This window comes from Parasteatoda tepidariorum, chromosome 12 (assembly GCF_982258835.1).
Source record: "Parasteatoda tepidariorum strain Cologne lab strain chromosome 12, Ptep-v5.0, whole genome shotgun sequence".
NCBI lineage: Eukaryota > Metazoa > Arthropoda > Arachnida > Araneae > Theridiidae > Parasteatoda > Parasteatoda tepidariorum.
The window spans coordinates 32,614,507-32,626,555 of record NC_141766.1 but is presented as its reverse complement, the minus strand read 5'-3'; the positions used below and the strand labels follow the sequence as shown (position 1 = coordinate 32,626,555).

Below are 12,049 nucleotides of genomic sequence, written 5' to 3'. Positions count from 1 at the left end.
AAGATACGTAAGTGTATAACATGATCTAAAAAGAAAGGGAAAAAACAATAAAACAGGGAAAACGGGGAAATTTCGAATGCTTTAGCTGAATAGAATAGGGAAAAATAGGATCATAAAGTAACCTACTGAGTTACATAAAGTCCAGAATTACTTACACAAATGCATGCTTAACTACATAAAGCTAAAAGTAATACTGGGAAACAGTGGAATAATTATTTTAGAGGGTTACCTAAATTTATATAAAATGTTAGCTGAAATAGTTATTTACTAGATTAATTCTTTTCTAATCGTGACTCGAAAAGTGAGATTATTTTGCTACAAATAATTACAAGAAAATATTTTGTTAAAATGAGCACATATAAATGTTTTAACATTTAAAAATACCACAAAACAAAATTACAAGGGAAATTTTTTTTTTGTCAAAAACTCCTATCAAACGTTAAATTATCTAATAAAAATATAATTCTATTGTATTAAACAACTACACTATTAAAAAAAATATCCTTTCTGATAACATTACAATTATAAATTATAATAAAAAATATTATGTAACATCACAAATTATTTAATTAAAACAATAGGAATATTTATGTGCAACAAGGAGGCACTTTCTTTAACACTAATGGGTTGAAAATTCACACTTTTTCTTCCAGTAAAACTCAACGACTATTTTAAATAAATATTTCGTGATCTTAAACGTCAAATTTTTATTTTACTTTAAAATTCAAATATGCTGCAACGAATAAAAACCAGTTTTATCCACTTTATGTTGTTCAAAAACAAAAACAAAGGAGATGTCATTTATTTGTGAAACTAAGAGAAATTGATAAGCAAAAACTTGAACATTTTACTATTTTCAGTCAAAACATTTTTTTAAATACCTCATTTTATTCAGACTATCCTATAAGAAATATAGAGAGGGGGAGCATAAGAGAAAAAATAAATTTCAAAATCCTGAAAAAAATTTGAAATTACGAGATTTTAATTCATTAAAAAGAAATATTCATAACTAAAAGTGTTTATCTAAAATATCCGAAATGATTATGTACTTTTATCAACATACTTAATATGAGAAAAATAATAAAATCATTCCTTCGATAAATTTTAATCCAAATCCATCTAATATGAGAAGGCCAAGTTTGAAAAAAGTTTATTCAAATTTGGCTTCCAAAATTTTTAATTTTCTTTTGGTTTCAAGAATTTTTTAATTTTTTGTTTTCAAAACTTCTAAGGAGTAAAGGCATATCTTAGTGAATTTCTTTTTCGCTATGATAAAGCAAATCTTGGTATCTTACAAATAATTCCACTGTGAAGCAATATTTATTATTGCTGGATCTCCACAATTAATTTTATTTAATCAAATAATTTCCACACAAAAAACTAAAAAGCAATGACTGCAAGTAAATAATTTTCATCATTATTTACTGTTTACTTTTATAGTTGTGTCATTTTTTAAAGTGTAAAAGGCATTAAAATTTTTGAATTATGATAATCAGCATAATTTTTTATAATAAAATCTAAAGTTTAAAATAAAACATTGAATAATTTTAGAAAAATAAATATGATACTTAAGTGAATTTTAAAAAAATCAATAATTTTAATTTGATTACTGACACAAATTACCTTTTATAACTTTTCTGAAATAAAAGGTTTATAATTGTAAACAAATCCATGCCTTATAAATAAATCATTATAATATGGGAAGACCAAGTTTAAAAAAAGTTGTTTCAAATTTGGTTTACAAAATTTTTTTAATTTCCTTTTGTTTTTAAAACTTCTAATGAGTAAAGGTTTATCTTAGTGAATTTCTTTTTTGCTGTGATAAAGGAAATATTAGTACTATCTAACAAATAATTCCATTGTGAAGCAATATTTATTATTGCTGTATCTTCACAACTAATTTATTTAATCAAATAATTTCCACTCAATAAACTAAAAAACAATGACTGCAAGTAAATTATTTACTTTTATAGTTGTGTCATTTTTTAAAGTGTAAAATACATTAAAAGTTTTGAATTATGATATCAGCATAATTTATTATAAGATCTAAAGAAAATTAAATTTTAAAAATTGTGAATTTTAATAAAAACAATAATCTTTATTTGATTACTGGGAAAAATTATCTTTTTTAACTTTTCTGTTTTGTAACAAGTTAATAATTGTCAACAAATCCATGCCTTATAAATAAAAAAATAATTTTAAAAATATTTTGAATTTTAAAAATTAGAAATATTTTTTTAATTGATTTGTTCAACTCACTTTAAAAATTTAATCACAAATACAAATTGTTTTTTGAAAAAATCAGTTAATAATGGCTACTTTTCTAAAGCCTAAACCTAAGGCCGAATCAAGAAATTAGGTCACTCCTCAGATTGTTCAGCTCAATCCATTATGCAAAACATACTTTGATTCACAGAAAATTTTCCTTTTTGTAAAATTATGCAGACATGAAATAATAGTTATAAATAATTGGTAAATTTTAGAAGCATTTTGTTGCTATCTGATGACCGTAGCACAATTTCCTCTTTAGTAAAAATACATAAAAGTAAAAATACCTTTAGTACATAAATACAATGTTAACCAGTCTACGCCCTATAAAAGAATAATAAAAAAATCTAATGAATAAAAAATTTAACAAAATCATCATTAATCATTTTAAAATTACAATTAACTCTCACATATGCACCGGTCTAAGGGAACAAGGAAAATAAGAGCATAAATGAAAGAGACACATAAGCAAAAAGCTCATCCGAAATTCTAAAATGCAACAAAAATTGCAATGAGAGCATGAATAAAATTACTTCTACAGATTAAATGATACGTTAATAATGGTTTGGTATTTACTATAACTATACAAGGGGGGAAAATTTTTTAACAAATTTAATAACAATTTGTTTTCTAATAAAATAGCTCATAATAGATGTTTATCTTTCTTTTTGCTGATGAATTTCAAAAAAAGTTTTTTCAAGTTCATACAAATAAGAAAAGTTTCAGCAGCTGAATTAAACTGCAGATAGTCACGAATAGTGTCAATATATTGTTGACACCAGCGTTTCAGCTCAATAACTTATGCAAAATATACTTTGATTCACAAAAAATTTTCCTTTTTGTATAATTATGTAGACATTAAATAGTAAAAAATAATTAGTTAATTTAGAAGCATTTTGAAATCTGATGACAGTAGAACAATTTTCTCCTCATTAAAAATAATTTTAGTACATCCCATCTTAAATTCTTATTCAAATGTGAACATCTTTTTCAAGTACGTGAAAGAAGATAACTTGCTGAAAAGAAAGAATAAAATGAGAAATATGTTATTGTCATTGCATCAAGCACCTTCGATTTTTAGAATACCTGTTATTTGTAAATTTCAATGATTCCCTCTTCAAGACACAATATTATGTTAATAAAATTGTGAGTGCTCTATATGAAAATATATTTTATAAACCAGGGCTCAAAAAACCAGCCGTCCGCTCGTCTTCGGCGGTCAAAAATTCCCCACGGATAACAAATTTCTCGAATTCGTCATCCGTGCGGACGGCCATTTTCCTGCTAATGTTCGTGATACATTTTCAATTTTCGTTATCTTACTAGAGTCTAGCGCCTCACTTCTAAAATGACCCTCTAATCTAGAAATCCCCTTAATTCTTTTATTACCGTATAATGTAATCCTAGTAACTACTAATTCATTGTGCAATTTATAGAAATGTTTGTAATAAATATGAGAATTATATTTATATTTATTTAGAAGCTATTGGGTTAGTTTCAAAGGAGGATGGATACATTGTTGGACAAGCCGTCCTCGGGGACGAGTAAAATTTCTGAGTTTCCTCGAGCCCTGCTATAAACCATTAAAAAGCATAAAAAATACCTATATACACAACAAAATAACAATATAAATTTAACCCACTACCCATCAACCTCAAAAGCTTGGGAACTTTATGTTACCTTAAAAAGAATTGAAGAAAAACTTCGACATTTTTGTATCAATAGTCCAGAAGCTAATAACTTTTGCTAAGACAAAAATAAAACTGATACCTATTTCAAAGAACTTTTTAACAATAAAATTATAACACTTTTATTTAACAACTCTAATACAATTAAAATTAATTACTTGGAAAATAATGTAAATTACAATAGTTCTCACTGTAATAGTTCTTTTTGAACTGACTGAAAATAAAAAGTTAACAATTTAAAATCCTTGAGGCTCCGTATAAAAAGATAAAATTAAACTTAAGCTGATATATTTGGATGATGCAAAACATGTTAGTTGATTTCAAATGCTAATTCTAATATTAAGATGACATTTTTAGTTATGTAAAAAAAGTTAATTTGATAATCAATCACAAATCAACAAACTATAGGAATAAAGAATGTCAAACCTTGTTAACATCAGCTTGAAGGGGGATAGAAAACTTGTTCACGCTAAAAGTAGTTCATATTATCAGTTCAGAAATTTTTTGATGAAAATCGTACAATACACAGACATTTTCTATTATCTATACTTGTTATTAAACTAATAACTTTAATACATTGCATAATAAATACAACCAATTACTTTTACAAATTACTTTGATTTCATGACCTAATAATCCATTTTGAAATTAACATTTTTTATTAAATATTACATGTGCAACTAAAATATAAACTTTAATTACAAAAATAAAGATTAAATATAAATTTCAATTTAAAAAAAAAAATGAGAAAAACATGTGAATAGACTTCATGAGTAGTAATAGAATTGTAAACTAAATACTAACAGAACTGATAACTTGATTTATATTTTGCAGTTTTACTACATCTTTAAAATAAAAAATGTAAGCAAAAACACAAAAAATGTTAAATAAATCCTATGTATCTCAGGTGGGCTAAGGTGGATTAAAATTCTTCAGATATGGACCTCCAACAGCAAGCCAAAACTCATCTCTATCAGGGACAACAATTGCATACTTAATCATAATACTAGCATACATGAAAATTAACCTCTGACGACTGAAACACCTAATAAGGTGATTCAGTCTCATTTATAATCGAATCAAGTTTTGCACTGAGATACTATAAATAGTAAACTTATCTTATAATGTCCAAGTTTTTTTGTGTTATAAATAACCACTAGTGTAGAGTGCCAATAAATGAAGAAATCACATTGTTTAAAAGAACTAATACTACATAGTTCAATAACAGCATACTTTGATCAAATTTTATTAAATTCTTTTAGGATTGAAAATTTCAATCGTAACATTTAATACAAAATTTAAATAAAATGAAAAAAACTATTTTTGCATCATCCAAATTTAGAAATTATATTTACCGTTTCATTGTGTCAGCAGTAAAAAATATTTTAACAAAAAGAAAAACACATATGATTTTCAATACATACATTTACTACAAATTAATTAATTCTTTGTCTGTTCTGAACAACTGGATTCAATGTAGGATCTAGCTGCTTTTCAGTGTAACAGACTTTTTTTTCAGTTATTCAATTTTTGTGCAAATTTGAACCAATAGATTAACAATTAACAGAAGTTATCAAAGGTAACAAAAAGAGCAGTTATAACAAGATAGCAACTGCAAATAAAATATTATTGTAGCAAGTAAAAGCAGATATTTTCACAGATATTTCATTTATTATTCAACTATTAATTCATGAAAGGTAAAAATAATTCACTACAATTACAGAGATGCCAACTTGCTCCGGACAGCAAATATATATATTAAAGTGGTAGCTTATCAAATGTGATTCTTGGTTTATGGTTTACTAAGTTTAATTTAGATTTTTATCCACCACTATTTCTAAGCAATTCATTGGCTCATATGTAATTCACCACTTTATAGTACTTATGTCATGCTATACCTTTTAAAAAGCAAGCAAAAATAGACAAATATTTGCAAAATTTACTTGTAATTATCTACCGTTTTTTTCATTATTTTGGCGTGTCCGGAGCAGTTGGCATCTCTGCAATTACTGAAAAAGTGTTAATGTAAAATGCAATAACCAAATATTTTTTGTAAAATTTTCACTAGTGAATGTAATCCATAGAAATAATTTATCACTGCAAAATTTATTAAAAATGTAAAATGACACAATGACTTATTGTTGAAAAAGTTATCTTGTAAAATTTTGCAAACAGAAACATAATTAAAAATGGCAAACTTTGGTAATAAAAATAAACACTCAATATTCAAAAAATCAATTACATTTTTTATAAGTCATTGCTCAAAATAAAACCAAATTTTTAATTTCAAAGTTTTATAAGAATTAGCCAACTGAAATTTAGTGAAACCTGTTAAGTTGACTACCGCAGTATGTTGATCACCTGATTAAGTTGATCTTAATGATAGTGATTGCAGCTAATTTTTTCAGAAAATACGAAAAATAATAGGTGGGTTAGACAAAAAAGAATAGGACTGTCAGAAGAAAAAAAAAGTCACATAAAATGAAAAAACTCAAGAAATGAAGAAACTTGACGAATTCAATAATTCTAAAATTAAAGTGTTTACAGAAGTGGTCGATAATGACAGCAGCTGACTTTTTTAGAAAATACTAAGAAAAATAGGGGATTAGACGGGAAAAAAATTGGAATCTCAGAAGAAAAAATTTGTTGAAATGAAAAAACAAAGAAACTTAACAAATTTCATAATTCTAAAATTAAAGTATTCGAGATACCCACTTTAATGCAAAATGATTAATGACATTAGAACAAGACATAATCAAAGTGATTATTGCATTCTAATTCTATCAGAGCACTCACAAGTAAGGCCGTCACAAGTAGTCTTTGCCACCCAGTCCCATCCGCAGCATTTCAACTAAACGTTTTATATTACTGATAATACAAAATTCAAAAAATAAAATAAGAAACGAAAAACATAAAAGACTCATTGTAAAGGAAGTTAAAATCTGCTTTTTCCCAACTCATCAATCTGTAAAAATATGCAATATAATACTTGATCTTAAATCACACCCTTAATTTGTAAAAGCTGTAAAAGTTATTGAAGTAAAAACGATAAAATAATGAAGGTTTTGAAAAATAAGAAAAAGTAGGAATTAACAGCAAGAAAAAGAAAAGGTACCATAATAGTAAAAAATAGGTGGGATAATATATCCTCCTTAATAAGTGAACCAGATATTTTTTCTCACAAGTAATCAACTTACACAGGTTACACTAATTTAATACTGCATAAATATGTGAAACATAATATTCAGTAAACAAGTATACTTATAAACATTCTATTATTATAAATAAAAAATCTATTTAAATGAATGGGCGAGTTCTATTCAACAAAGCTAGTGAAGTGCACCCTGAATCACTTCAACAATACAGATGTAGACATTTATCCAACTGCCAACTTCTTTAACAGTAGTTTCTGACTTATTCATTACACTATAATTATTTCTTAGTTATTTTTTCAAAATTTAAAATAATTCTAAAAAAAAACAGTTGAGATAAAAACTTAACAAATGATAATATTCTAATCATTTTCAGAAACTTACTCTCACAGCATCTAATTCAACCAGTTTATGCCAGTTGCACTAATTAGATAATCTATTTTTATTTCAATGAAAAAATTATTTAAAATATAGTCAGTACAAAATGATATATTTCATGACAAATAGAAGTCATTTATATTCTATTCAACCCTAAATAATTCTTTATATAAAAAGAAAGGCAGATAGCCCCAAACTCTGGCATTCAACAAATGTTATACAAATTCCTCCTCCTTTTAACAATGTGAAGCATGCTCCAGAAGTTTCCTGTTACAGAACTCGCCCACTTTTAAAAGTGAAAAGAAACATTTTTTTAAAATAAACATTCATAAAAATTTAATAATGAAATTTGTCAATTAAAATTATTTATTGCTGAAAAAATTCAGTAAAATAAGGTGCTTAAAATTATCAGTGCTAAAATACACTGATAAAACTCCATACTAAATTAACTTGCCCATAACTAAATGAGATTGCATATGGAACTTTTAAAATGATAGTTTAAATAAATAATTCATGAATAAAAGTAAATTAAAATTATTCATTGCTAACAAAAATTATGTTAATTATTTACTTAAAAACTATCAATGCTAAAACATTAATGTTAAAACTATGCACTTAGACATTAATGGGGCTGAAAGGCTTAACCTAGAAATATTAAAATAAAACTATTAAAGAAATAATTTAAAAAATAATACATACTAATTGTAATTAACTTACTAGTAAAGAAATAAATGTAAAATGTATAGTACATAAAAATACTATTTCTATTAAAGAAATGAAATCTATAATATAACTATTATGCTTAAAAAAAACTATTATGTATGGGTAAAAAAAAACTTATGCTTAAAAAAAAAGCTATTATGTTTAAAAAAAAATTTCTGTATGGGTAAAATAAACTATTATGCTTAAAACATATTATAGAGGTAAGGACTGAACCTATAAATGATAAAAACTATTTAAAAAAAAGAAATTTAAAAGGTAATACACTAAATAAAAATATTTTTATATGCTTTGGTATAAAGAAATAACTTAAAATGCTAATTAATTACAAAGGAATACTAAATAAATAAATCCTCTTAATAAATTAATGACTAAACTTTAAATTTTCATGACATGGTATTTCACCCGAAGAACAATAGCATAAAGAAGGACAAAGCAATCACAAAGAAACAAAACATTAAGATCACTCTACTCAGACATAAATTACACAACAAATCAGGAACCTACTTATATGTATCAATCAAAGTTTCAAAGACTGTATTTTTTTTCATAGACTTAGTTCTTAACAAGTTTTAAGTAGCTAAAAAAAATTAAAACAAGTGTATCAAGAATTATAAGCAAGCGATGAGATTCAAACAAAGCATTTTGAAATTAAATTCAATACTAGTTTATTTTTTTTATAAATCACTTTGATATATTTGGTATAAATATATTCTTTAAAACATGTCACAAAAATAGTAACTCTGTATATATAGTTAATATGTCTAATTATTTACAGGCATTTTTCTGGCACTGAAGGTAATATTGTAAAACTTCAACACTGATAACATTATAAAATGTCAACAAGGATTAACTATAACACTTTGCTTTAAATTTTTACCTAAATTATATCTTAATGCACTTATAACTCCTCAAAAAAGGCTACACGTGTTTTGGTAGAACCAGACTTTGTTCTTCTTAAAGTTGAATATTTATTTTCTCCAATACGAGCGTTATCTTCATATATATGATCAAGAGAAGTAATATTATCTTCAACTTTCAAGACTTCTATTTCTGTTTTAAGCTCTAATAACTGTTCTTGCAAATGTTTACTCTTTTCCAAGTATTCAACTCTTTCTTTTTCAATTTCTTGAGTGAGTTTTTCCATTTCGTGATCTCCAATAAGATCATAATTAACAGTATTATTATCACTAGTCATATTATGGTCAGTATCAAGTTCTGAATACTGTCGTGGCACAATATTTAGGACCTCAACAGGCATATTAGATATATAAGGTTTAGAATAACTACCCTTAAATATTTCTTGCAGTTTTTCTTTGGCATCTTTTTCTGACAATTGAGCTTTAATAAGCTCTTCTTTAAGTTTCTCTGCTTCTTTGGCTCGACGTTCAGATTCTTGCACCATTTTCGTAGCTAAAAGTTCAGCTTCATGCGCTTTCTTTTCCATTAATTTTTTCTCTTCTTCCGTCTTTATGGCACTAATTTTAATGCGTTGTATTTCAGCCTCAGCATCAGAAGCTTTTTGCGTTAATAGCATAGCTTCTTCTTCTGCTATACGAGCTTTCTCTGCCAATAATTCAGCAGTCTCTTCAGATCTTCTAAGAGCCTCAAGAGCAACTCTAGCTTCTTCTTGATATTGCATCATTCGCTGCTCTAAATCTGCTTTTTCTTTTTCAATTTCTTCTCGCAATTGCTTCTCTCGAGCAAGTTTATTTCTTTCTATTTGCCTACGAACTTTTTCTTCTCTGGCTTGAGCTTTCATTTGTTGAATTTCCATTGAATCAGGTTTACGTCGACACATAAAAAGATCATGATTCCCTATACAAAGATCGAGTATCAGTTTATTCATTCGAATTTTCGAAGAATAGAACTGAAAGGAAGGGGAACTTCTATCGACTAACTTTATTGTAAATTTTTTATTATCAAATGAGATATTTCGAATTTCACTCCATGGAAATGTTATTTTAGGAGATAGTTTGTTTGTCCTTTCATAAATATTTAACCCTAAAGCAGTAACTCCCAACCATAATTCACTTTCTTTTTTATTACAAATTGGAAAATAGTTCACACCATACATATCTAAATCTTGTGCAATTTTTAAATACTCTAATTCTGCTTCATCACGAGTCATACCTTTATGATCTTCATACCAGATTTTAATACGTTCTTCCCACATTTCAGGAGTCATCTGATACTGATCAATAACTCTTTGTGGAAGAAGATCTTCATTAGCAAGCATTCCTGGTTTATAAGAAGCTTCATCATAATCACCGTATTTAGCCTGGACAGCATATGATGCAAGTAAAACAGATGCTTCTGGAGGGCAATAAATATCCATATTCAAAACAGCCTGTTTAACTTGCAGAAAAAAGAGATGTTGAGTAATTTCTTGAACTAATTCCTCAGCCATGTCTTCTGGATAGAATTTAGCAAGAAATAGAAAATTAACGGGCATTTTTTTATGTATTTCTTGCTCTCGTACTCTTTTATCTAATTTTAGCCATGCCACAAATCCTTCATTATCAACATACTGCAAGCCAAAATACCATACTTCCCTTAATCCAATCGTTCGACAAACTAAATCAAACAAATCCCGCCCAGTAGCTTTTAAATCCAAATCAAATTCAAGTTCTGCATCCATTGTGGTAACACATACGGGAAATACCTTTCCCGATGCTTTTTTGCTGCTTTTTCCAAATGGCATGAGGAGGATTAGAAGTAAGTTTGATAATAGGATAATTGAATTGGAGAATATCTTTGTTTTGTATCAAATAATAACAAATATTGATTCATTGTAACTTCCGGATTCTCATCAATAAGTATGACATTTTTAGAACTGAGCACAAATTGTCTTCATTTAAAGAAAATTGTCTTAAGAAATTGCTTCTACTAGCAATTAGATCAAAGGATAATAGTCTGCACAATGTTAAATGCTTAAGATACTTCAATGCATAGATTACTAGAAAATGTATTCAAAAGTACTACATCACTTAGCATTCAGGATTCCTCATTCAATTAATAAATAAAGAAAATTATTCATTCAAATAAAGATCACCACTTACTACAGATTTATTCAGAAAAAGGTTCGACGCTAATTAATAAATCATTTTTGAAGAAAACTACTAGCCATGGGCTACTAAAGAGCTTTATTAAACCGCAAAAGACATTGAAATAAATTTCTCGAGTTCATTGGGAGTAAAATGAAAAACCCACATTAGAGTCGTAATAAACAAATATCTTCATAAAATAAATTTACATGAACAATTCGCCTTCGTTTATGGATGAATACTGCTGCGATTGAACTAGTTCAATCATAGTCAATTTTTAAGAATAAATTGTCTCAAGAATTAAGATTTTTAAACAAGTAAATAATGCATGAATAAAAGGGCGAACTCATCACCAACTGCTACTTTTAGATCTTGAAATTAATAAATGTGTTACAATCTATACATCGCAACGAAATTAACGTGTTGAGCTAACAGATATTTCAATTAGGACAAAAACAAAGACCAAGTCTCAGAAAAAACTTAAAAGTAAACAGTGATATCTGTTCCATTTTAACATCTAAACTTGGTATTAACTTAAGCTTGACTAGCTACCAACCCATTTGAACGAAATATACGTGCGGCAACATTGCACCAATCAGATTTTTTAACAAACGAGGATGAAAGGTGCGCATGCGGCAAAAAAAGTCTGCTCCAATCTAATATGTTATAGACTATTCTTTTTCTGATCTTTCAACATTTAGAAAAATTTCAAGTAGAAAACAAAGTAATTTTGCATACAATAATAATTTTTAAAAAAACTGACTGAGCAATAATATTCTAAATCAAACAAATTGCT

At 26.8% G+C, this 12,049-nt stretch overlaps 1 protein-coding gene across 1 annotated transcript; it reads right to left on the bottom strand.

The window, feature by feature from the left end:
• Positions 1–4,052: 4,052 nt before the first annotated feature.
• Positions 4,053–11,963, bottom strand: LOC107440915 (merlin). The gene is made up of 2 exons (XM_016054000.4): positions 5,000–11,963; positions 4,053–4,919 (listed from the first exon to the last, which is right to left on the bottom strand). Exon 1 carries the CDS (start codon positions 10,908–10,910, stop codon positions 9,108–9,110), a length of 1,803 nt encoding a protein of 600 aa, XP_015909486.1. The 5' UTR covers positions 10,911–11,963; the 3' UTR covers positions 4,053–4,919; positions 5,000–9,107.
• Positions 11,964–12,049: the final 86 nt, after the last annotated feature.

Excerpts from the sequence above, each read along its gene's own strand:
- LOC107440915 (XM_016054000.4), bottom strand. The coding sequence starts at position 10,910 with ATGCCATTTGGAAAAAGCAGCAAAAAAGCATCGGGAAAGGTATTTCCC.